This window comes from Bos mutus, chromosome 1, assembly GCF_027580195.1.
Source record: "Bos mutus isolate GX-2022 chromosome 1, NWIPB_WYAK_1.1, whole genome shotgun sequence".
In the NCBI taxonomy this organism is placed as follows: domain Eukaryota; kingdom Metazoa; phylum Chordata; class Mammalia; order Artiodactyla; family Bovidae; genus Bos; species Bos mutus.
The window spans coordinates 2,808,870-2,832,878 of record NC_091617.1 but is presented as its reverse complement, the minus strand read 5'-3'; the positions used below and the strand labels follow the sequence as shown (position 1 = coordinate 2,832,878).

Genomic DNA, 24,009 nt, shown 5'->3' with positions numbered 1-24,009 from the left:
CAGACATGGCTGAGTGACTTTCACTTCACTTGGGCTCCAAGTATGAAGGTTGTAGGACTGATAATCATATTTTCAATTAAGAGAAAAAAAAAAGAAACTATTTGCCAGAATATTCCTTACTCTGGCTGGTTTTGCTCACCAACTCATGAAAACATGGTCCCATTTGTATTTTCTCAACTGTTCTGGCAGTGCCTGTCTTGAATGATGTCTTCTACTGTCTCCTGCTTTTATTAACTTCTAAGTTTCAACTCTGGCCCCACTTCTTTTGGAAACTGATTGGTTCTGCCCTCCTTGCTCTCTGTCTTCTCTGAAATCCTTTAGCTTTTTGACTCTGCAGCAATTACGTATATCACGTTTCATAAATATTTACTTATTGATTGTGTGAGTTTTGGCAGCAAGCCTTATGGGTTGGTTCAAAGTGGCTCTCAACAGTTCGTTTCCCTTCGGAAGCAAAATGTTATTCCACTGTTTCAAGTGCTTATCTGAAATGTTGTATGGTTTTGTTTATTTCAGAGACTTGAAGATAGAAAACTTGCTGCTAGATGAAGACAATAATATCAAGCTGATAGGTATGACTTTTTTTTTTAAAGCAAGATTATCCTTTAAGTGCTGTGCTGTCAATTCTCAGTTATTTATTTCTGACTTTGAAAATTACCATGGTCTATTTCTAATCCCCAGACAATACTTCTAGTTCATCTCCTTTTACCTGCAACATCTAAGCATGGTTTTGAATCATTTAAACATAAAACATGTTCTTAGGATTCTTCTAACTTTTGCTTCTCTGTTAATTCAGATGGAGCTGAACTTGTGGAGGGGTTCTTTTTACTTGAATTCACCTGAAAGCTTCTTAAGAAAAGGGGAACATAGTTTGGTTCAAAAATGCTGCTCTTAGCTTGGCCATGCTTTATTCCACTTTTCAGTGAATGTAGGGGCATTGAAATAATAGGGAATGCAGCTTACCTCCTCCTTTTCATGTCTTCGCTTTAGCCCCGTAGTACTGGATGATGGTACAGAGTGAAACAGAGGGCTGCTTTAGAGGTCTGTGCCAATCAGGAGGAAATTCCAGGGTGGAATGAATCATAACTGATTCACCACTAAGGGTCCGTAAGCAAATTCATCCCATGGGTTCTTCTCCAGATATGTTCTACTTTTGATTACCTGTGTGGTTGCTCTTGGCAAAACCACAGGGCATCATGTTTCCACCCAGATGTTAGCCCCATCTTTTACTCCTTTCTTTCTTTTCCCACCCCAAGTGCAAGTAATTTCTTCTGCCTCGAGGGCTTGAAAAGACTTTCTATTAGAAGAAAAGAGAAGGATTAACAGAACTTTGTGAATTTTAGCTTTTGTACCCAAGAAGGAAATTTTGTTTGGCAAATACTGAAAACCATCTCCAGACTCTCTAAAACACATCATTCGAATGACCAGTGATATTCCTTGGGATCCCAGATGGCTTCCAACCCAATAACAGGCAAGAGGCTGCCAGGCACTCCAGGCCTGGGTGATTAAGCATCATTGACAGGTGTTGATAAATACACCCATTATTAGGACATTAACAATTAAGAGGAAACCAATCCACCCCCTCCCCCAACCCGAGGGATTTTTAGGATGTATTCGGGTTTTATTTATTTTAATTGGATGATAATTATAATACTGTGGTTCTTGCCACAGATCAAGAGGAATTGGCCATAGGTATACAGGTGTCCCCTGCATCTTGAACCCCCTCACCCCACCCAATCCCTCCAGCTTGTCACAGAGCACTGGCTTTGGGTGCCCCGCGTCACACATCAAACTTGCACTGGTTATCTATTTTACGTCTGGTAATATGTATGTTTCAGTGCTGTTCTCTCAGCCCACCCTCTCCTTCTCCCAGAGTCCAAAAGTCTGTTCTTTCCATCTGTGTCTCCTTTGCTGCCCTGCACGTAGGATTGTCGGTACCATCTTTCTAGATTCCACATAATATGCATTAATATACGGTATGTATCCTTCTCTTTCTGACTTACTTCACTCTGTATAATAGCCGCTAGGTTCATCCACTTCCTTAGAACTGACTCAAATGTGTTAGGATGTATTCTTAGAAGATTCTTGGATGATCAAATAATTTTTTTTCCTCCTTAAATCAGATTGTTTTACTATTGCACTTGAGTTGTCCTGAGAGCCAGGTACAGCAGCCTTAAACAAGGCAGACTCTGAAATGTCTGCAGGATGTCTTTTTGCTCCTGGTTTCCGAGGTCTGCAGCATTAAACAAAGACACGTCCTGGTGGGGGTGGGGGGTGAGGAATGGAGGAAAGGAGATTTCTTTGTGGGTTCCCTGGCAGGGTGACTTGGCACTTGTCTTTGGAAAATGTGTGGGGAACAGTCACAGAGTTGCCCTGAAGCTGCAGAGTGTATAAGAGAGCAGACGGTGTGAAGGCTGGGTGTCCATTATGGTATGAACGAGCGCACCCCACTCCCCTGCGCGCTGTCTGTGCCGAGGCCGGCGACCCCAGCACAGTGTAGGCCACTGCCAGGCGGTCCCCTTACCCGCCCAGCACCCCCATGCTGTTTCTGCCCTTCACTTTGCCTCTCTCTCTGCCCCTGCGTGTGTTTTTGCTTCTTTCTCTTCAAGTGATAGCCCTAGACAATCAACAGTGAGAGGGGAGAGTGTTGAAAAGCACAGACCTTTCCACTGCTGAGAAGATTCTGGAAGAACCAGTCTCTGTAAATTGTGGGTACATTTGCAAGTAGCTCACACCTTGGCTGGGCTTCCCCAGTAGCTCAGGGGTAAAGAATCTGACCGCAATGCAGGAGATGCAGGTTCAATCCCTGGGTTGGGAACATCCCCTGGAGGAGGAAATGGCAACCCACTCCAGTGTTCTTGCCTGGAAAATCCCCTGACAGAGGAGCCCGTGGGACAGCACACAGTTGGGCGCATGAGCACACACACGCACACTGGCCACATAATAAACCCTCTTAGAGGAGACCTGTACAAATAAGATGAAGACATGGCAGACCTACATTAGAGCCCACAGGTCCCCTGAGAGGGGTAGGGGGACCCTTTAGATACCAGAAGCCATTTTAGGCAGAGTCATCGCCTCTTAGCTTGGCAGCTTCTGAACTGGTACCCAGGCAGGCATCGTAGCTCATTTGGACACAGTGGGCCATGTCAGAAACCAGGGGTCAGGAACCAGAATTCCCGAAACAGCTGCAAAGGAGGCTTTGATAACTGGGTGTCCCTTTGTTAGAACTTCTCGCTTGGCGCCCATTCTCTCCTGACCCACTAAACCAAAGAGCCCTAATGAACGTGTGAATGGAAAGAGACATTATGCCATCCCAGAGGGCAACTGGGAACTGCATTTTGTTTAGCAGAATCTGCATTTCATCATTTTTTTTCATACAGAGTAGGTGGGAGAAGAAGGGAGATGTTTGAGGCAAAGAAAGCCCAGTGTCTTAGGTGTTTTCTTGCTTCTGAGTTAGGCAATTTGGATCAAATATCTCTACAGCTGCCCTCTTGCAACTTGAAAGCCCTTTGAACCTTTCCTTCAAAGGAATTAGCTAGTTGTTTATTCAAAGGTTGATTATAGCTATTACCATTTTCTCTTAACAGTTTCTCTTTCTTTGAAATAATCTGATATAAATAAATTTACTTAAGCCATGTAAGCCACGGTTCAAGTTAACTAGAATTAACTGGAATAAGATTTTATTTAATTAGGATCCTTTCCCCCTTTTAAAAAAAGAAAGCAGTCTGATATTTTTAGTTTAGTATAATCTTAAAGGGTAACAGCCACAACTTAAAATGATTTTGCATGTCAGTTTTCCAAGACAGCGTTTGTTTGGATGTTTTTTGAGATCCATTTCATAACTCTCAGAAAACTGAGTGATAATTGGCTTATGTGTATACCAAATCTAATTGAGGCAGACCCGTGTGATGTTACTGGGAGGTGAACTTGCCCCTAGTTTCACAATTCTAATTATAGGCATATGTGTGAAATTTTAATAATTACAGTTGTGCATGTGAAACACACTAGTTATTTCTCTACAATATATTTTACATTAAACCCTTTTGGCCAGATCTACATAAGTCACTTAAAATGTAGATTTTATCTTCTCTGTCCCACAGACCTCGGCTCATTTATCTTTTTGAAAGTGTGCTTAAGACAAGGCCAGACGCCAGTGTTCACAGGCTTGCCTGGGAGCAAGTGAGGAATCTGGTCTCTTATTTCCCCCCTCCCCATCCCTGCCCTTTTTTAAGATCAAGCACTTAGTTGTAGCCCCGAATCAAGAGCTGAGGGAGTAAACTGAAGGAGTTAATGGAACCCTCAGAGATCAGGAAGTGAGGCTTTTAGTTTATGGGTTCTCAGGAGACTGGGTCTCTAACATGACTATTTATAAAATTACTCTTAAAATGTTGGCCCAGTAAATATGTTTATTCCATGGTGCTGTCTCTCCATCTTACCATAGTGGGTGCTCTGTATGCATTGATTGTCTCCTTAAATTTCCTTTGGGAAATTTTTTTTCTTTTTAGAGATTTTTTTTTTTTTTGAGGTGGACCATTTTTTAAAGTCTCTATTGAATTTGTTGCCCTGTCGGTGGTGGTGGTTTCGTCGCTAACACATGTCCGACTCTTGCGATCCCATGGACGGTGTTGCTTTCTGTTTTATGCTTTGGAGTTTTGGCCACAAGGCATGTGGGATTGTAGATCCCTGACCCGGGATTGAGCCCACACCCCCTCTACTGGAAGGTGAAGTCTCAACCACTGGGCCACCAGCGAATTTTAAATGGTCATTCGACTGAAAGCTCGGAATCATTTTTCTACTTCTGACCCACCTCCCAGCTCTCCCACTTCAGTGATACTACAGAGTAGGGCCTGAGAGCAGGGGCCCTCAGAGTCTCTAGAACAGAGATCTCCTCCTAAAACACAAATCCAAGAGAGCTGTGGGGCCCCCAAAAGGGCCTCCTGGTGCAAGCTGGGCTGAAGGGAAAGCAAATAGGGGCCTTTTGTTCTCCTGTTTGTGAAGGCGGGAATGGACGAGTAGGGAGCAGAGGAAGACAGGAGGAGAGAGGTTAAGAGAGAGAAAACAAAACTCTCCCAAACAAAAGAAGAGTCAAGTGTGTGAACAGGCAGCGCTCCTGGTGGGTTTGCCCATCCCGATTTGGGTTCTGACTTTTCATTCCAAGCTTCAGCTGAAGAGTTTGGGTGACCTTCAGAGCCTTGATGTGTTTTCTGCCTGGATGAGGTTCTATTTAGAAATGCTCTTTCATTGTACAGCTTAACCCAACGATCGTAGGGGGAAATGTTTGTGGTGTATCTTGACCCGTGGTGTGTGAGTAACTTCATGGACTCACAACTCTGCCTTCCCGGCCCCCAGCGGGTTTTTTCTTTCATGAGCTTCCCTATAGCTTTCACAAGAGCCACGGCTTTGCAGGTGGAGACGTGTTAGCGTGAAGGAAAACAAGAAGTTAGATGTATGTCCTGCCAGTTGAGAAAGTGCAAGGTTTTTTTTTTTTTTCCCTCCATGTGGAGCCTGTCTCGGACCACAGCCCCTTTCTGTCTGAGCCCCATGGGCCAAGTCTTCTCTTTGGGGACCAGAACCGTAAATATTTACGTTGAAGTTCAAAGGAGGAGGCATGATCTTAAATCTGCACTCACCAAAGTTTGAGGAATGATATCAGATGAGGACCAGACACTAACTGCTCTCTAATGACCTGTCAGCTGCCCTATCTGTAACATCAAAATTAAACAGAGCACAGAGGGCATAATGGGCCCAGCGTGGCTTTAGATGCTCTGAGTGCTTCTTTCTTCTGCCCCCTGCCTTAATCACCCAGGATCCAAGCAGTGGATCATTGCTAGAGGTCATTTAGTCTACTTCTCATTGCTATTTTTCTGGCCTTTTTTTTTTTTTTCCCAGCCAACACTCGGCATTGTCTAAATCACTGGGTGTATTTTTCCCCCTCTCTTCAAATCACCATATGTTGCCTCATGCATTGGGAACATTCTTTTTTAAGAGACTTGCATGCAATGAAAACATTCAGCTGAAAAAAGTCAACTCTATCGGGTGGGATCGCGTGTCATCTGGGGTGACACCGACACCCGCCAGAGAATATCAATCTTCCTTCGGCTCTTACCCCTTTGGCCACTTGGAAGCCAGCAGGCTGACTCCAGGGACTGTTGGCTCATTTTCTCCTCCTGCCTTAGTCCTCGAAAGCAAGCAAGCCTGTCTTGTTTTCCTGGATGACTCATAACCCAAGAGTTGATGAAAATATGTTTTGGTTCAGCATACTTTTTAGCTCTCACTGGATTTGATTGTGAGGCCCTGCTAGAAAATATTTCCAGTTCGGCCGGGGAACCACCGCCTGACATTCTTCTGTCTTGAGACCCATATCCAGAGGTTACGGTTCACAGCTGCTGGGTTTCCTGGTGGATGCGAAATGATGTGTTAGCCCCAGAGAATGTTTCCTTTCCCGCTGCCTCCCCCCAACCTCCCTCCTTGTTCATGTCCATGGTTTTCTATATCTGAGCCGGTTTTGTCCTCCTCTTTGCAGACTTTGGTTTGAGCAACTGTGCAGGGATCCTGGGCCATTCCGACCCATTCAGCACACAATGTGGCAGTCCTGCATACGCCGCTCCCGAACTCCTTGCCAGGAAGAAATACGGCCCCAAAATCGATGTCTGGTCCATGTGAGTTACTGAGCTTCTAAAACGGCTCTTTTGACCTGTCTCCCTCCTACCGTCTGCACGGTCCCTTTCTGATGACATAACCTTTGAGTGTTTAATGAGCATGCATTATCAGCTCTGGGATATATACACAGTGATTCTTTGGGGGTCTCACTTTCCACCGCTGTTTCTGTCGTTTTTCCACCAACTGCCCCAAGAGGCCCTAAATTTAAATTCAACAAGGTGCAGGGGGGAGAAGAAAACAACCGAGCACTTGCCAAGATGATTTTTGGTTTCACGAGTCGCCTGTGTCCTTCCCTGCTTTCCATGAGCATCAGCATAAATCCCAGCCTCAGCCCTGGCCCTGCACCCCACTGAGGGTCTGCCCACCTCTCCTGCCTCTTCACCTACTCCCCCCGTCCCTCCCCAGCTGCTCACGGTTCTTCACACAAGTTGTCTTCTGTTTTGTCTTCCCTGCCGCTGGGCTTTGCAGTTGCTGTGTCTTTCATTGAAGTGTAGGTGGCGTACAATATCGTGTTAGTTTCAGGTGGACAACACGGTGATCCGACATTTATATATATTACGAATTGACCAGCACAGGAAGTCTAGGAACCATCTGTCACCGTACGGAGTTACTGCCGTGTTACTGACTGTATTCCCTATGCTATACGTTACACCTCCGTGACTTATTTATTTTCTAACCGGAAGTTTGTACCTTTGAATCCCCTTCATCTATTTTGTTCCACCTCCCAACCTACCCCTGGCCCCAGCCAGCAACTCAGTGGTGCTTTCCCCTGGAATGCTGTTTCCCAGCTCTTCGAATGGCCCGTCCAGCTCCGCGTTCCAGTATTGATCAGTGTCACCACTGTGGAATCCGTTTCTTGTTCTGGGGATGCCTAGCATATGGCACGGATCCTGGGCTGGAGAGGGAGAATGAAGGAAGGAGGGAAGGAAGGATAGAGGGAGGGAGGAACGAGAAGAAGGAGAGAAGGGAGGGATGGAGGGCAGGACAGGCATTTCAACCACGTGAACAGAGGCTGGAGAGAATGAAAGTGTTAGTAGCGGGGAAGATCCCCTGGAGGAGGAAATGGCAACCCACTCCAGTGTTCTTGCCTGGAGAATCCCATGGACAGAGGAGCCTGGCGGGCTACTAGGGGTCACTAAAAATCAGACGTGACTGAGTGACTTAGCACGCGCTTATGGACTGTAGCCCACCAGGCTCCTCTGTCTATGGGATTCTCCAGGCAAGAACACTGGAGTGGGTTGCCATTTCCTCCTTCAGGGATCTTCTCTACCCAGGGATCGAACCCAGGTCTCCCACATTGCAGGCAGACTCTTTAGCGTCTGAGCCACCAGGGAAGCCCTAGAAGCCAGAGGGTCAGCACTAAAGCCAGCAGAGGAAGCAAACAGAGGAATGTGAGTGAATGAGAGGATTGTAGAAGGTCTGGTTGGAGATTATTCAGAGGAACCAGAGACGAAATGAGAATCTGAGGGCACCAGAATCCCCTGAACATTCCAAGAAAGGGCCGGCTCTCCTTGGAAGTGCAGCTCAGCTCATTCAGCCAGGGGGTGAGATGTTAGTGGGGGTTAGCCTCCGTTGCTGAGGCTCTGAGTCCGCTGTTTCCTTTGATCCTCAGGACCACCTGTGAGGCCGGCTATTACCCTTTTTCACATAGACAGGAGGGTGGCTTGGTGGTTAGTGTGGCCCAGGGCCACTCAGCCTCTAGGCTGGGGAGCTGCGCTCAGCCCTCAGGGCTCTTCAAGCCTCAGGCTGAGCTCCAGGTTCCTCCTAGTTCTCCAGAGGATGTGAGAATGCTCCCGTGTGCAGCGGGTGCCATGTACAGAGGGTGCCATGTGCAGAGGGTGCCTGTGAGCAGAGGGTGCCTGTGAGCAGAGGGTGCCGTGTGCAGAGGGTGCCGTGTGCAGAGGGTGCCTGTGTGCAGAGGGTGCCGTGTGCAGAGGGTGCCTGTGAGCAGAGGGTGCCTGTGAGCAGAGGGTGCTGTGTGCAGAGGGTGCCAAGTGCAGAGGGTGCCATGTGCAGAGGGTGCCGTATGCAGAGGGTGCCTGTGTGCAGAGGGTGCCGTATGCAGAGGGTGCCGTATGCAGAGGGTGCCTGTGTGCAGAGGGTGCCTGTGTGCAGAGGGTGCCTGTGTGCAGAGGGTGCCATGTGCAGAGGGTGCCGTATGCAGAGGGTGCCGTATGCAGAGGGTGCCTGTGTGCAAAGGGTGCCGTATGCAGAGGGTGCCTGTGTGCAGAGGGTGCCGTGTGCAGAGGGTGCCTGTGAGCAGAGGGTGCCTGTGGGCAGAGGGTACCTGTGGGCAGAGGATGCCATGTGCAGAGGGTGCTTTGTATAGCTGACTCACGGGGGACCCCTGGGGCAGGGGAGTGGTAGTAGGAAGCAGAGGCAAAGGGTGCTTCCTCTTTGAGGTGCCCTGGGTGATTGCTACTCACAGACTCTTTTTATGCTGTGCCCAGACGGGCCTCAGAATCCTTCTCAACACAGTCCTCCAGGCAGCCAACCTCAGTGGATGAGAGTCAATACATAGGTGAAATCCATTCATGCCCTCCTAAGTATCTGGCATGTCATCTGCCCTTAATAGTTATTTATGTATCAAGGGGGGCTTCCCAGGTGGCTCAGCAGTAAAGAACCCGTCTGCCAGTGCAGGAGCCACAGGAGATGCGGGTTCAATCCCTCGGTCGGAAAGATCCCCTGGAGGAAGAAAGAAACGGCAACCCACTCCACTCTTCTTGCCTGGAGAATCCCATGGACAGAGGAGCCTGGCAGTCTACAGTTTGTGTGGGGTTACAAAGAGTCAGACATGACTGAGTGACTGAGCACGCATGTGCACATGTATGAATGGGTGAATATGAAAGTCTGAGTCTATAATCACTCTCTTTCCTCAGCATTTAAGGAATTATTTATGCTAAATGGAAAGCTTTGAGAGGAATAGTTTGTGAAACAAAAAACAAAACAAAATGAAATAACAAACCCCCTCCCTCCAAAAAAATACCCAAAACAAACCACATGGACAGTGGGTAGTCTGAAAGACCAGGGGTTCAGGGGTGTCACAGAACTGTGGTGATAGGGACTGGGCTGGGTGACAGCAATCAAAGGGAAGGAGAGCTTGGAGAGGAGGTGACAGTTTGCTCCTGGGGTCCTGCTCTCGAAGGCGCTGGACAGTACAGCGTCATCACTGGTCGTCATGGTGACGAAGATTGGCCTGTGTAAACGGGACCTTTTCTGGCCCATGACTAACAAAACAGGCATCTCCGCAAAGTCTAGAACTGCTGGTGGAAGGAAGGAAGGAAGGAAGGAGCCTGTGGCTGTCAGAGCTGTAGGAGACCACCTGGCCTTATAACTGCCTGGGGCCTCTTGTCCTCTCCTGGGAACTCTGAAACGGAGACTGATTATTTATCTTGTGTGTAGAAAGGAAAATGAAGTATATGGACACTAAGGGAGAAAGGGGGAGTGGGGTGGATTGGGAGATCAGGACTGACACTTAACACATGATTGATAGGTGTGTGTGTCAGTTGCTCAGTCACGTCCGACTCTTTGCAACCCCCATAGACTGTAGCCGGCCAGGCTCCTCTGTCCATGGGATTCTCCAGGCAAGAATACTGGAGTGGGCTGCCATGCCCTTCTTCAGAGAATCTTACCCACCCTGGGATCGAACCTGGGTATGCTGCGTCTCCTGTGTTGGGAGGGGGATTCTTTACTACTAGTGCCACCCGATGCTATGTATAAAATAGACAACTGATGGGAACCTAGAGTATAGCACAGGGGACCCTGCTTAATGCACTGTGGTGACCTGAACGGGAAGGAGATCCAGAAACGAGGGGATATATGTGTACATATAGCTAATTCATTTTGCTGTACAGTAGAAACTGACGCAACGTTGTAAAGCAACTACAGTCAAATAAAAATTAACTTTTAAAAACGAAAATGAAAAGCACAGGCTGCAAAAGGATCCTAGGGTGAGTATTAAGCTCAGACTTTGTTCCTGCCCCTTCTTCTGAGTCCCTGGACCCTGGAAAGGAATCCACGTTTAGTGACCATTTTAGATGCTCCCCTTCTTAGTTTTGGGGCCCCGGGATTAAAATAAAGGGACTTGGGCCATTGCCACCTGCTGTGTGTGTCCACATCCGTCCAGTGGCTCCATCCAGGCGGAGGTGAAGCTTCAGAAGAAACTGCAGAAGAAACAGAGATGACCCGAGACTAGGATGCCTGGACCCTCGCCTCCCTCTTCCACCCTTGCTGCTGGCAGGACTGTGTCTGGGGCAGTGGGGCACTTCTCTGCTAACTTCCACTTAATTGCATTTTTCTTTTTTTTTTTAAGATGATGATGTGTAACTGAAAGCTCTTGAAAGCTCTCATCAGGCCTCATTCTTGGTCATGATGCTGTCAAGCAATGTACACGAAAGCCTTTGATAAGTGATTATGTACTTTACAGACTCTGGGCTTCAGTTGATCCTGGCAATGCTCTGGAGGCCCATGGGGGATGTCCAGGTAGACCAGAAACCCCAGCCCCCTGAGTCCTTTGTTTTGGTCTCCAACATGGGGGGTCAAGGTGGAATAAATTCTCACCCTTGCTCAGCCACCAAGGACCATGTTTTGCTCTTTCTAGAAACCAGGTTTTCCCAGAGCAACTCTGTGTTAGCTGACTCCCTGAAACGTTCCCTAGGGGGATGAGACCCCCATGATCCACACCTCATTCACAGGGATGCTATAAACTAGGCCCTTTTTAGAAGCTGTTGATAAAGCTTAAAAAAACAATAGGAAGCCATGTGAGCCACATGCTGGCTTATGAGAGATTTGTTCATTCGGCACATATTTGTGGAGCCAGGCACTGGGCCGAATTCCGAGTGCACGACAGTCTGTGCGACAGTCTGTGCGACTCCTGTAATGATCGTGGTTAACCCTTGCGTACCTCCCTCTGAGTGTCGGGCAGTGTTCAAGGGCTTTGTGTGTTTTAGCTTATCTCATCTCGTCTGCCTCAGAAGTCTTCGGGAGAATGCTGTGTTGTCCCACTTTGCAGATGAGGACACTGAGGCGTGAACAGCTGTAGACACTTGCCCAGATAACACAGCTGATGGGTGATGGGGCCAGGATGGGCCACGGTGGTTTGCCTCTAGAGTTTTGCCTTTAATCGTCACTCTCTACTGCTTCTGCCATGTAGCCCTTCCTCTTGTAGGATTCTAGTGGGGCAGGCAGGCAGTTTTTTAAAAGCTGTAAATTCACTGCAGTAGCCTCTCTGGAGGAAGTGGGAGGGCTGCAGGGAACAAGGATGGGGGTGGCCTCTTGAGAAGACCTCAAAGCCAAATCTGAGGATGAGAAGAATCAGCTATGAGCGGAAGAAGATGTGGGCAGAGGCTCCAGGCAGGACAGAACAGGATGTGTGAAGGCCGTAGCGTGGGAAGGAGTGGGAAGGGGTGTGAATTTTGCCCTAAAGGAAGGGAGAGGCTATGGGACAGTTGTAAAGAGATGCAAAACAAATTGTTATGGATTGATTGCGTCTCTCCAGAGAAAGACATATATGAGAGTCCTAACCTCCAGGACCTCAGAATATGACCTTACTTAGAGATGGGGTCTTGAATGAGTTGAATGAGGTCATTAGGATGGGCTCTGTTCCAATAGGACTGTGTCCTCATATAAAGCGGACATTTAGATCCAGGGAGACACAGGGAGAAGGCCATGTGACGATGAGGGCAGGGACCCGGGTGACCCATCTGCGTCAAGGAACCGCAGATGGCCAACAAACCAGCAGAGGCCCAGGGGGCCTCGGGAAACAGACCCTCCCTCACTGCCCGCAGGGAACACCAACCCCGCCGACACCTTCAGCTCAGACTCCGAGCCTCCAAAATTGTGAGATGATAAATTTCTGTTATTTAAACTCTGCCCTCTCGGGAAAGGTCAAAGGTGAGTGAAAACTGACCGGTCCAGATCCCAAGAGCCAATCTCCTCCCAAGTGTGAAATATTTCCTTTATTAAGTCAAGTGTACTACCTGGCAGATGAACTGGACGAGCTGAAGTCTTGGTCATCCCTCATCCCCGCCCCACAGTGGACTGTAAACCTCCATCAGCCCCCCCAAGAGAGGTCATCAGATGGTCAAATCATAAAACAGAAGTCTCAGTCCTTGCTGTGCCCCATAGGCAACGTATTACTGGCTCTGTGAAAACCAGGAAGCAAAGAAACCCCCCAGTATGTAGAACTTCGTTCACATGATTGTGGAAAGGTCCCTGGAGTAAGAGAGGGTTAGCCTTGCTGCAGAAATACTTTTTGAGAGTCCTCTGAGTCACATTTGCTTGTGTCTGTTTGGGCAAAACAGATGGCCCAATGGTGAAGCCAGGGTCAGGAGGAGAGATATTTTCTACCCCTTGATGGAAAGAGTAACATGGAATTTGTGGTTATTTTAAAAAATGGAACACACTTATCTACTGCTATCTACAATCTGCCTGTAATGCAGGAGACTTGGGCGATGCCAGTTTGATCCCTGGATCAGGAAGATCCTCTGGAGTAGGAAATGGCAACCCACCCCAGTATCCTTGCCTGGAAAATTCTGTAGATAGACAAGAGGAAACTGGCGAGCTATAGGCCATGGGGTCACAAAGAATCGGACACGACTGAGCACGTGCGCAAAAACATGTTCTGCTGCAGACTGAATGGTGTCTCCCTCAAATGCATATGTTAAACCACTCACTCCCAATGTGATGGTATTCAGAGATGGAGCCTTTGGGAGGTCTTGAGGGTGGAGACTTCATGATGGCACTGGTGTTCTTTTGAGAAGAGCTTGCTTAGTCTCTCTCATGGGAGGACACAGAGAGAAGGCTGCTGCTGCTGCTGCTAAGTCACTTCAGTCGTGTTCGACTCTGTGCGACCCCACAGACGGCAGCCCACCAGGCTCCTCTATCCCTGGGATTCTCCAGGCAAGAACACTGGAGTGGGTTGCCATTTCCTTCTCCAATGCATGCATGCATGCTAAGGCGCTTCAGCTGTGTCTGACTCTGTGCGACCCTATGGACAGCAGGCCACCAGCCTCCTCTGTCCACGGGATTCTCTAGGCAACAAAACTGGAGTGGGTTGCCATTTCCTTCTCCAAGGTGGCTGTCTACAAGCCAGGAAAAGAAACTTCAGTGGAACTTGACCACGCTGGCATCCGGATCCAGATGTCTAGCCTCCAGAACTGTGAGAAAATTAACTTCTGGTGGTTAAACCACCCCTTCGGGTTATGGTAGTCAAGCTAAGACACTTGCTTATAGGTGACCTAGAAGTCTCACCTTTAAACCAATAAAGCATGTCAGAAGACACTGTGCAGAGATCAAATGTGGCTGCTCAGGTGGGTTAAATTCAAGAAGGCATCAGGGACTTCCCTGGCAGTTCAGTGGTTGAGATTTTGCCATTCAATGCACGGGGTCCAGGTTCAGCCCCTGGTTGGGGAGGTAAGATCCCACAGGGCTCATAGCCAAGAAACCAAAACATAAAACAGAAGCAGTATTGTAACAAAAAATTCAATAAAGACTTAAAAAATGGCCCACATAAAATTTTTTTTTTTTTTTAAGAGAGGCATCAGAGGAGAGTTTAATCTGCTTCTGAGGGATGAAGTAGTTTGTCAGGTGGAGAAGAGGAGGAGAAACTTTCCAGGCAGAGGGAACAGTTGAGCAAAGGCAGGAAGGTATAAAAAGCCTGATTCCTTCTGCTCTTAATCTTGGAGAAAACACAACTTCAGAGCCTTCTTCAAGAGATTAATTTCCCAGCACTTTGGGGCGTTGTGTCTGAGATGCTGGGTAGGTTTCTATTTGGTGCCCACAGCTTGGCTGGCAGCACTGGAAATGGAAAGCCCAGAGAGAATTTAATTTGAAAGGCTGTTTAACAAAATTGGAAGTGGGGCCAGTTTTCTCCCTGGTCAGACACTGTTATTACAAAGCACCCCTCTTTATAGCTCTGAAACAACAGAAGGAAGAGTCCACTTCCAAAACCAAAAGCAAGCTCCCATCTCCAGACGTGGTTTTTTTGTGTGACCTTGACAGGTAGATGGGGCCTTTCTTTAAGACTTCTGACACTGGTTCAGGAAGAAAACCAGCTTGTCATTCAAGAAAACCGTGGGAAAGAAAACTCTTCCCCACCAAAGGGGCCCCTAGGAGACTCCTCCTCTAGTGAACCAGGAATTAACAATGGAAATGGAAAATGGTGAGCATGTGGACGGTGACTGCCACCCTGAATTAAAAGATGCTTGTTCCTTGGAAGGAAAGCTATGACCATCCTACAAAGCATATTAAAAAGCAGAGACTTCCCTTTTCCAACAAAGATCCATTTAGTCAATGTTAGGATTTTTCCAGTAGTCATGTACAGATGTGAGAGTTTGACCATAAAGAAGATTCTCCATTGTAAGTCCTGCTCAGGAAGCCTCAGGTCTCACTTTGGGTTATAAGAATCAATAGCATTTATCATCCTGGAGATTCAGCCTAAACTGAGAGAGAAAAAAAGGGGGGGTCCCATTTTTAATATCCTATTACATATAATATACAAGCTGGCTTAGCAATAAGCAGTATTTATAGGGTCTTAAAATTCTGAAAGAGATGGGAATACCAGACCACCTGATCTGCCTCTTGAGAAATTTGTATGCAGGTCAGAAAGCAACAGTTAGAACTGGACATGGAACAACAGACTGGTTCCAAATAGGAAAAGGAGTTCGTCAAGGCTGTATATTGTCACCCTGTTTATTTAACTTATATGCAGAGTACATCATGAGAAACGCTGGACTGGAAGAAACACAAACTGGAATCAAGATTGCCGGGAGAAATATCAATAACCTCAGATATGCAGATGACACCACCCTTATGGCAGAAAGTGAAGAGGAACTCAAAAGCCTCTTGATGAAAGTGAAAGTGGAGAGTGAAAAAGTTGGCTTAAAACTCAACATTCAGAAAATGAAGATCATGGCATCTGGTCCCACCACTTTATGGGAAATAGATGGGGAAACAGTGGAAACAGTGTCAGACTTTATTTTTCTGGGCTCCAAAATCACTGCAGATAGTGACTGCAGCCATGAAATTAAAAGACGCTTACTCCTTGGAAGGAAAGTTATGACCAACCTAGATAGCATATTCAAAAGCAGAGACATTACTTTGCCAACAAAGGTTCGTCTAGTCAAGGCTATGGTTTTTCCCGTGGTCATATATGGATGTGAGAGTTGGACTGTGAAGAATGCTGAGTGCTGAAGAATTGCTTCTTTTGAATTGTGGTGTTGGAGAGGACTCTTGAGAGTCCCTTGGACTGCAAGGAGATCCAACCAGTCCATTCTGAAGGAGATCAGCCCTGGGATTTCTTTGGAAGGAATGATGCTAAAACTGACACTCCAGTACTTTGGCCACCTCATGTGAAGAGTTGACTCATTGGAAAAGACCCTGATGCTGGGAGGGATTGGGGGCAGGAGGAGAAGGGGACAACAGAGGATGAGATGGCTGGATGGCATCACTGACTCGATGGGCGTGAGTCTGGGTGAACTCCGGGAGTTGGTGATGGACAGGGAGGCCTGGCGTGCTGCTATTCATGGGGTCACAAAGAGTCGGACACGACTAAGCGACTGATCTGATCTAATAGGGTCTTAATTATGAGTGCTGATGAACTGATGCTCTCAAATTGTGGTGCTGGAGGAGACTCTTGACAGTCCTTGAACAACAAGGAGATCAAACCAATCAATCCTAAAGGAAATCAACCCTGACTATTCATTGGAAAGACTGATGCTGAAGCTGAAGCTCCAGTACTTTGTCCACCTGATGCGAAGAACTGACTCACTGAAAGAGACTCTGATGCTGGGAAAGACTGAGGGCAGGAGGAGAAGGGGGTGACAGAGGTTGAGACGGTTAGATAGCGTCACTGACTTAATGGACATAAATTTAAGCAAACTCTGGGAGATAGCAGAGGACAGAGGAGCCTGGCATGCTGCAGTCCATGAGGTCACAAAGAGTCAGAATACAACTTAGTGACTGAACAACAGCAACATCTTGGGGAATTCCCATTATTTTCAACAGTCAATGTTTTTGTGTTTGGACCATATATGAATATCTCTAAAATAATTCACTTCTTCCCTTTAATCTATATGAATCAAATATCTATATCTTTATCTCCAATGAATTTTGAAATTTCAGAGACAAAAACTAAATGTTCATTCTGTTGCAGTGAACCTTTTTTTACTGTTGACTGGCTTTTCCTCGAAGGGGCATAAATGCTAATTAAAAAAAAACTTGAATGCAGATATACTTTTTAAATGAAAAGAATCAAAACTAACTTAATTTTCAAAATATTACAGTGCTCTCTGGAGAACTCTGGAGAGTATCTAAGGGTAGGGAAAAGGAGAATGGAGAGTTCTGTCCCCCAGAGATTGAGAATACAACACTTTTTTCACCAAAGCTGCTCTTGGCTCTTATGGGGCCATCTGGAGTGGGGGAAGCATTTGTGTGAAGACCTGGAGCTTAGTTGAGTGCCCTGCACAAATATCTAGGCCATCTTCCCAGGCACACTGAGTGGGAAAAATCTGTCCCAGTGCTGTCCTTTTGGGTAGACAAGTTGGCTGAGGGGCGCCGTCTTGTTTCTAGTTCTATCCCCGTGTAGACCTAGGCTTTCAGGAGGAAGAGCTGGAGAATTCGTTTCAATCCCCAGAACTGTTTTGTAAAAGTACACCAGACACCACCAGCTACTTCCAGGACTCAAATCTGGAAGGATAGCATTTTGTCTCCATTCAGGCTCCCTTCAAATGAAAGATGGCAGGAGAAACAGGCAGAAAGAATAACCTGATGACTTCTTTTGGGTAGTTTAGAGCTTTTGCCTTTTTTTTTTTTTTTTTAGAAAGGTTCATTGCAAGGCCATGCAAAGAGATGAGGTGGCTTATGCCCTAAAAAGCCTTGAGCTCCCCAAAGGGTTTTGGCAAAGAATTTTTAAAAGCTAGGTGAGGGAGGAGGGATTCCTCGGGTTACATGCACATTGACTTTTAGAAGAGAAACTTTCTTTAGCTTCAGAGATTTTTCAGTTACAAAATCCAAGACTTTTTGTTTTTGGAGCTAGCATGCACACTTAGAAGAGAAGAGGGAAGAAAGGAAAAGAAGGGGGGGAAGTCTTAAAATCCACAAGAAAATAATCTTTTGCTGAACACAGACCATATAATGCTGTAGTAGTGAACTTCGTGATTTTCCAAATGGATGGATCTGTTCCCACTCTATTTTTAAGACCTTAAATTGGAGGTTGTACTGAAAGCTGATACTGAAATGTGGAAGGCTATTGCTTTTAGGCAGAGAATTATTTTTAATTTTTATGAGGCAGTTTCTTTCTCGAAGAATCACACGGAAGCAAGGCATGTCAGCTGAAGGTTCTCTCAGCTTCCCTCTGGTGTAAGCTGAGCTGCCCACCAGCCCTGTAAGAACCAGTATTCACTCCCTCCCTGACACCACAGCTCTCCAAATTACTTTGTCTCTTTTTGTTAAAGTTGCTGGTTGACTTCTCCAGGGACCTGAGCCCCTCGGTCTTTCCTTTCGGAGATGCCAAGTGATACCCTAGCTTTCCCTCCAGGGAGTATTTTTGTGTATTAGACTAAATATCAGGACCACTACTTGGCTCCTAATCTTTTAAAAAAATTATTTTCATTTATTTATTTTGCTGCATTGGGTCTTGATTGTGTCGCAAGGGCTGTAGAGTGCCGGCTACAGTAGTTCCAGCGCATGAGGTCTCTAGTTGTGGCCCACGGGCTTAGTTGCCCTTTGGCATGTGGGATCTTAGTTCCCTGACCAGGGACTGAACCCGAGTCCCCTTCATCGCATGGCAAGTTCTTAACCACTGGACCATCAGGGATGTCCCCTGGCCCCTGGTTTAATCCCAAAGATTCCACGTCTACTTTTCCCGGGACCCCTTCCTCTCTTCTTGCAGCTACCCTTCTGGTGCACTTTTTCTTTCTCTTTTGACATCAGAGTATTCCACCCAGTCAGTGTCTCTGGATTGGCTTGCATATGTTGGTGACTCACCCTTATTTCTCTCTGTTTGGAAGCCTTGAATTTTATTTCTTGTTGGCCTCCTTTGGGCTTCCCTGGTGACTCAGTGGTAAAGAATCTGCCTGCAATGCAGGAGATGTGGGTTCGATCCCTGGGTCTGGAAAATCCCCTGGAGGAAGAGATGGCAACCCATATCCAGTATTATCCCATGGACAGAGGAGCCTGGTGGGCTATGGTCCATGGGAATGCAGAGTCGGACATGACTGAGTGACTGAGCACGCACGCAGGTCGCCCTCCTTCGTCCCGACATCTCGTTACTTTCTTTCAAACTCTTTGTGGTTCTTGGGGGCCCCATGTCTGCCAGGGAGAAGCGAGAAAGCCCCTGGGCCATGTTTCAAAAGACACATCAGGAAATTCTGAACGTGTTTTGAAACTTCTACTAATTCTGTGGGATTATGGAGGTTTATACACTGCATTCCACATTTCTCCCTTGGTATTCTCACATCCTTCCGAAATGTCAAAGGGGCTAGATTTTCCTTATCCAGATATTAAACATGTATGAAAACTCTAGGGGAGGGGGATTAAGATGCTCAGTCTGGTTTCCCTTTTCAAATGTACTGCGGCCATAGGACTATTAATGTAGATTTCCATTATTATTTGGCAATAGGGTACAAATATAATTGTAGCTTTTTGTCTCTTGTTTTTAAAAAGTTTTGTGATGAAACAATAGGTCACATTTATCAAGTACTAAGATTATGTCAGGCATGGCATTCAGTACTTTCTGTGGCTTAGTTCATTTGACCCTGATACGACCTGAGATGTAGGGTCTATTATTATCCATATTTTATAGGTAAAAGATGCTGGATAGAGAGCTGGGTCTTCTTTACAGATTTATGATGGTTTTTGTTGATGATAAACTTCTCCGAGAGAAGTGAAACCTGGGGTCAGTTTGGTCAAAGAAGCAGTTTGTTGTTGTTGTTTAGTTGCTGAGTCGTGTTGACTCTTTGTGGCCCCTTGGACTGTAGCCCTCCAGGTTCCTCTGTCCATGGCATTCTCCAGGCAAGAATACTGGAGTGGGTTGCCATGCCCTTCTCCAGAGGATCATCCTGACCCAGGGATCAAACCTGAGTCTCCTGCATGGCAGGCAGGTTCTTTACCGTTTGAGCCACTAGGGAAGCCTACTACATGGATTGAGTATCAAAAAAACCACCTGCGGGAAAAATAATTTTGTTTAAGTACCAGACTCTTCAGCTTTAGATATGAGTGTCAGAGTGAGAATTAATGCATACCGAGGTGAGTGGGGACAGGACTGGCTGGTCCCACAGATGACGGGTAGGAGTTGTAGACTCCGGCTCAGTATTTGAAGCCCTTGCCCATGCGTAGTGTTGCCCTGAATGGCCTGAGCTGCCTTAGGGGGCTGGAAGAGCTTGACTCTGAAGCTTCACCGGGGTCCCCAACAACAACCTTGTGGAGTGTCCCATGGGATTTCCATCCCCAAGAGCCATGTGTCCAAGACCCCTTTAAATGCACAAATGGTACAATTTGGAGGGCCCTCTTAGCTTTCTCGCTTTATCAGCCTCCAAGAATCCTCCAAGCAAGGATGGTTGGCTCTGCCTCAAATGTATCCACAGTGCAGCAGTGCATTGAAGGTTCTCAAACAGGTTAGTTCCCCTAATCCCCTTTTCCTCTGCCGCCAGACTACCTCTCCTCCCGGCTTCCTGGCTTCTGTTATATCGCCACCATCGTCCGGCTTTCCACGCTGCGTCTTGGCGTCTCCCCTTCAAACGTCCCTATTGCTAATTTTCTCCTCTCTCTTTCTACCATATGCTGTCCCTCCCGTTCAGAACTTAATGAACAACGTGCCTCAGTCTGCTGGTCCCCATTCTGAGCCCCTTTCACCCACTTCATGCCAGATGACTGCTCTGCAAATTATTTGGCCACAGAAAGTTTATCCACCCAACATCTAGTCTTGTCTTGAGGATGGTGTTCCACTAAGCACACACAGGGAAATGCTTCTTTAAACAGTGCTGGATATGCTTTGTTCATTCTTACCTGCATTTCCTTTTTAAGAATTTAAATATTTATTTAGTTATTTATTTTGGCTGTGCTGGGTTGTTGTTGCTGAGCGGGTGGGGGCTACTGTCGTTGCGGTGCACAGGCTTCTCATTGCAGAAAGCAGACCCCAGGGCACTCAGGCTTCGGTGGTTGCAGCGAGTGGGTTCCATAGTTGTGGCACATTGACTTGGTTACCCTGCAGCACGTGGAATCTTCCTGGGTCAGGGATCAAATTGGTGTGCTTTGCATTGCAAGGCAGATTCTTAACCACTGGACCACCAGGGAAGCCCTTTTGTCTCCACTGCTTGGTCCACATAATTTATCCTCGTAACCAGTTGGCCAAGACAGATAAACTCACACACGTATACTTATCCCGAGAGGGCTCCCATCTTCAAGTACTTATTATAGTCGTCTCTCTCCCTTAATTGAACTCCTCTGGGGTCCAGAGCCGCAGAGTTCAGCATTTTCTTATCCCCTCGGCACTCACTACTTGCAACACTTGAACTTATTTATTTGTTGATTTGCTGGTTGTCTGCCTTCACCCAGTTCTGAGTCTGAGATGGCAGCTCCTTGTCTGGTATCCCCTCCGGGGGCCAGCCATCAATACTGCTGCATGAGACTGAGAGCCAGCCTGCAAGCATTGAGAAGTGAATGATGCTGTATCCGTCTCCTTAACTCCACTTCGAGTTACAAAGCAAGAACTGGGTCTTAGCATACGCCTGCAATTCGAGAATGACTTCTAGCCGGAGCCCGTGGATTCTGGACCTGTCCCTCTCCAGAGTGCTGTAATTCAGAGGCACCTCAGTGGAACAGGCCCCACGGGTCTTCATTTCAATCAGTCTCATTGGATTTGTTTTGACTGGAGATCTTGTTGCCTCTTTTTAAAACACTCCCCTGCGCGCTTTTGAGCACTCGAGATCTCGCGGCAGGCCAGGCATTTCACCCCATCAGGAAATCTCATCAAAATGATATTAGGTTTTGCACATCAGGAAAAGAAAAGTCCTCCAAGAGATGTTACTGTTCTCTAGTTTGGTTTTGGCTGTAGGTAGTGAAGCCCATTCGGAAGGCATTTTGACCACATGTGAGCTGGATGGCAGAATCTCCCAATAAAAAATGATATGAAAAATAATAGTGGGAAAGAGATCTCCCTTCCTCCCCACCTCCAAAGGAATTTCTCTAGGTACAGGCCAAAACGGAATTCAAGAGAAGAGCGAAACACCAGTTTGGGTGTGAGACTTCTGTCTCCAAGGGCTGAGTAGTAGCCACGCAGGCTGGCCAGACTGTGACTTGCCCTCCCGTGGAGGGTCTTGCTGTGTATGTTTTTGATCTGGCCTCCTCCAGTCTCCACCTCGTAAACTATACTTGAAAACTGCATTATGGCGGAACTACTTTTATTCGAGGTTCCTACTTACACAGGCATTTTTCACATCATTTGGTCTGGACTTCCTTCCAGAAGAAAAGGACATAGTTTCCCCTCCTTATGGGGGTAGCTTCTGAAGCTCTTTATTTACTTTCTAAAAGTTGATTAATTAATTAATTTTTTGGCTGTGCCCCACAGCCCGTGGGATCTTAGTTCCCCGACCAAGGATCAAACCCATGTCCCCTGTAGTGGAAGCATGGAGTCTTACCTCCAGGAAAGTCCCTGAATTTATTCCTTTTTAATTTTTATTTTGGAAGATAGTTGATTTACAATATTGTGATATTGTGTGTGTGCAGCAAAGTGCTTCAGTTATTCAGATACATGGATTCATTCTTTTCCAGATTCTTTCCCATAGAGGTTATTACAGAATATTGGGTGGAGTTCCCTGTGCTATAGAGTTGGCCCTTGTTATAGGAGTGTGTGTATGTTAATCCCAAACTCCTAAGTCATCCCCCTGCCCCTCCTCTTTGGTAACCCCACGTTTCTTTTCTGAGTCTGTCCCTGTTTTATAAAAATAGGTCATTTGTGTCATCTTGACGCTCTTTAAACCCCTGTTGTCACCACGGTCCGACTCTCCGCAGCTGCGCTTTCGCTCGTGCCTTTCACACCTCCTGTCTCAGCGCAGAGCTGAGCGCTCGAGGAATGGCCGAGCAGCGCCGAGGTGGACGCGGAGGCGGCAGGACCCAGCTTCCCCACGCCCCTGGCCGCTCTGTCTTCTTCCCGGCTCGTCTTCCGGTCTCACGTCTGGTGTGTCTCTCCTTCCAGAGGTGTGAACATGTATGCCATGCTGACCGGGACCCTGCCTTTCACGGTGGAGCCTTTCAGCCTGAGGGCCTTGTACCAGAAGATGGTGGACAAGGAGATGAACCCGCTCCCCGCCCAGCTCTCCACAGGTAACGCACCTGCCGCCCCAGGGTCCAGGGCCGCTCTCCGACCTCCGGAAGCAGTGTGTCTCCTGCAGCTTTGGGGTCTGGACGACCCAGTCACTGCCCTGTCTCTTCCTAGTATGAAAACGAAGTCTCCAGAAACGGTTGGGTTTCCCATCTCTAAGGACACACTTCGCTTCATCGCCTCTGAGTCCTTTCCTTGTCCATTATAATCCCGACCCCCTAACTTCCTCCTTCCTCCTCCTGCACACAGTACACACCTATCAAAAGGATCGTATAGTCTCTCTTGGAAAAATAATTGCAGACTGAATTGTGTTAAAACTCACCTCATTATAATGTTGACTCGGAAAAAAGAAGGTTGATCATCACATTTCTATTGTGTGTTCCTTAGTCAGCTCACTGTAAAGAACTATTAGTTTCATTTGAGTCTGTTCTGAGATTTGTTTAGCAATGTGAGTTTCCAAGTCTGTTCAAAAGCTTTTAAATATATATGGGTTCGGTTACGTGATTAGACCAAATCCTCAGGTGTGTTTGGAAATTACTCTCAAACTTTAGCTGGTTCACATTTCAGTAAACAGTTCATATTAAGATTTGGTTTCAGATCCAGGAAATGACTGCAATTTGTTCTCTTGTTTGGTTTGCAATTCACTTCAAGTTCCTGGCCTCCGCTTGGCCTTGATGGTCATTTAATTGGCTCCTTAGAATAAACTCAGCTTCACTGAGATAAGGCATGTGGCCAGAAAAGAAAAAAAGGAGTAATTATTTGATTTCAACTTATGATACATGGTTCAAATATGGCATTTTTGTTTGACTACTATTAGGCTTTTGGTGTGTTTTTTTTTGCTTGAGTTTATAAAGCATCCATGAAGCTGACCTAGAATTTATGCTTGCCAAATGACACCCAAGCTGAAATGCATTCTTCTATAATTATCTAATTAGGTTCATTCTTTCACCTCTGCCGAGGCGTGTTGAATCTCTGGAGGCTGAAAGCAAAGCAGGCATTATGTACTTGGGAAGATGAGTTACGTTTCTGTTGTT

At 46.7% G+C, this 24,009-nt stretch overlaps 1 protein-coding gene across 1 annotated transcript in view; it reads left to right on the top strand.

Moving 5' to 3' along the window:
- Positions 1-24,009, top strand: part of HUNK (hormonally up-regulated Neu-associated kinase) — a 129,808-nt gene that overhangs the window by 61,102 nt on the left and 44,697 nt on the right. The window contains 3 exon segments of the mRNA XM_005893362.2: positions 514-569; positions 6,521-6,656; positions 22,850-22,977. Coding sequence (XP_005893424.2) covers positions 514-569; positions 6,521-6,656; positions 22,850-22,977 — 320 coding nt within the window.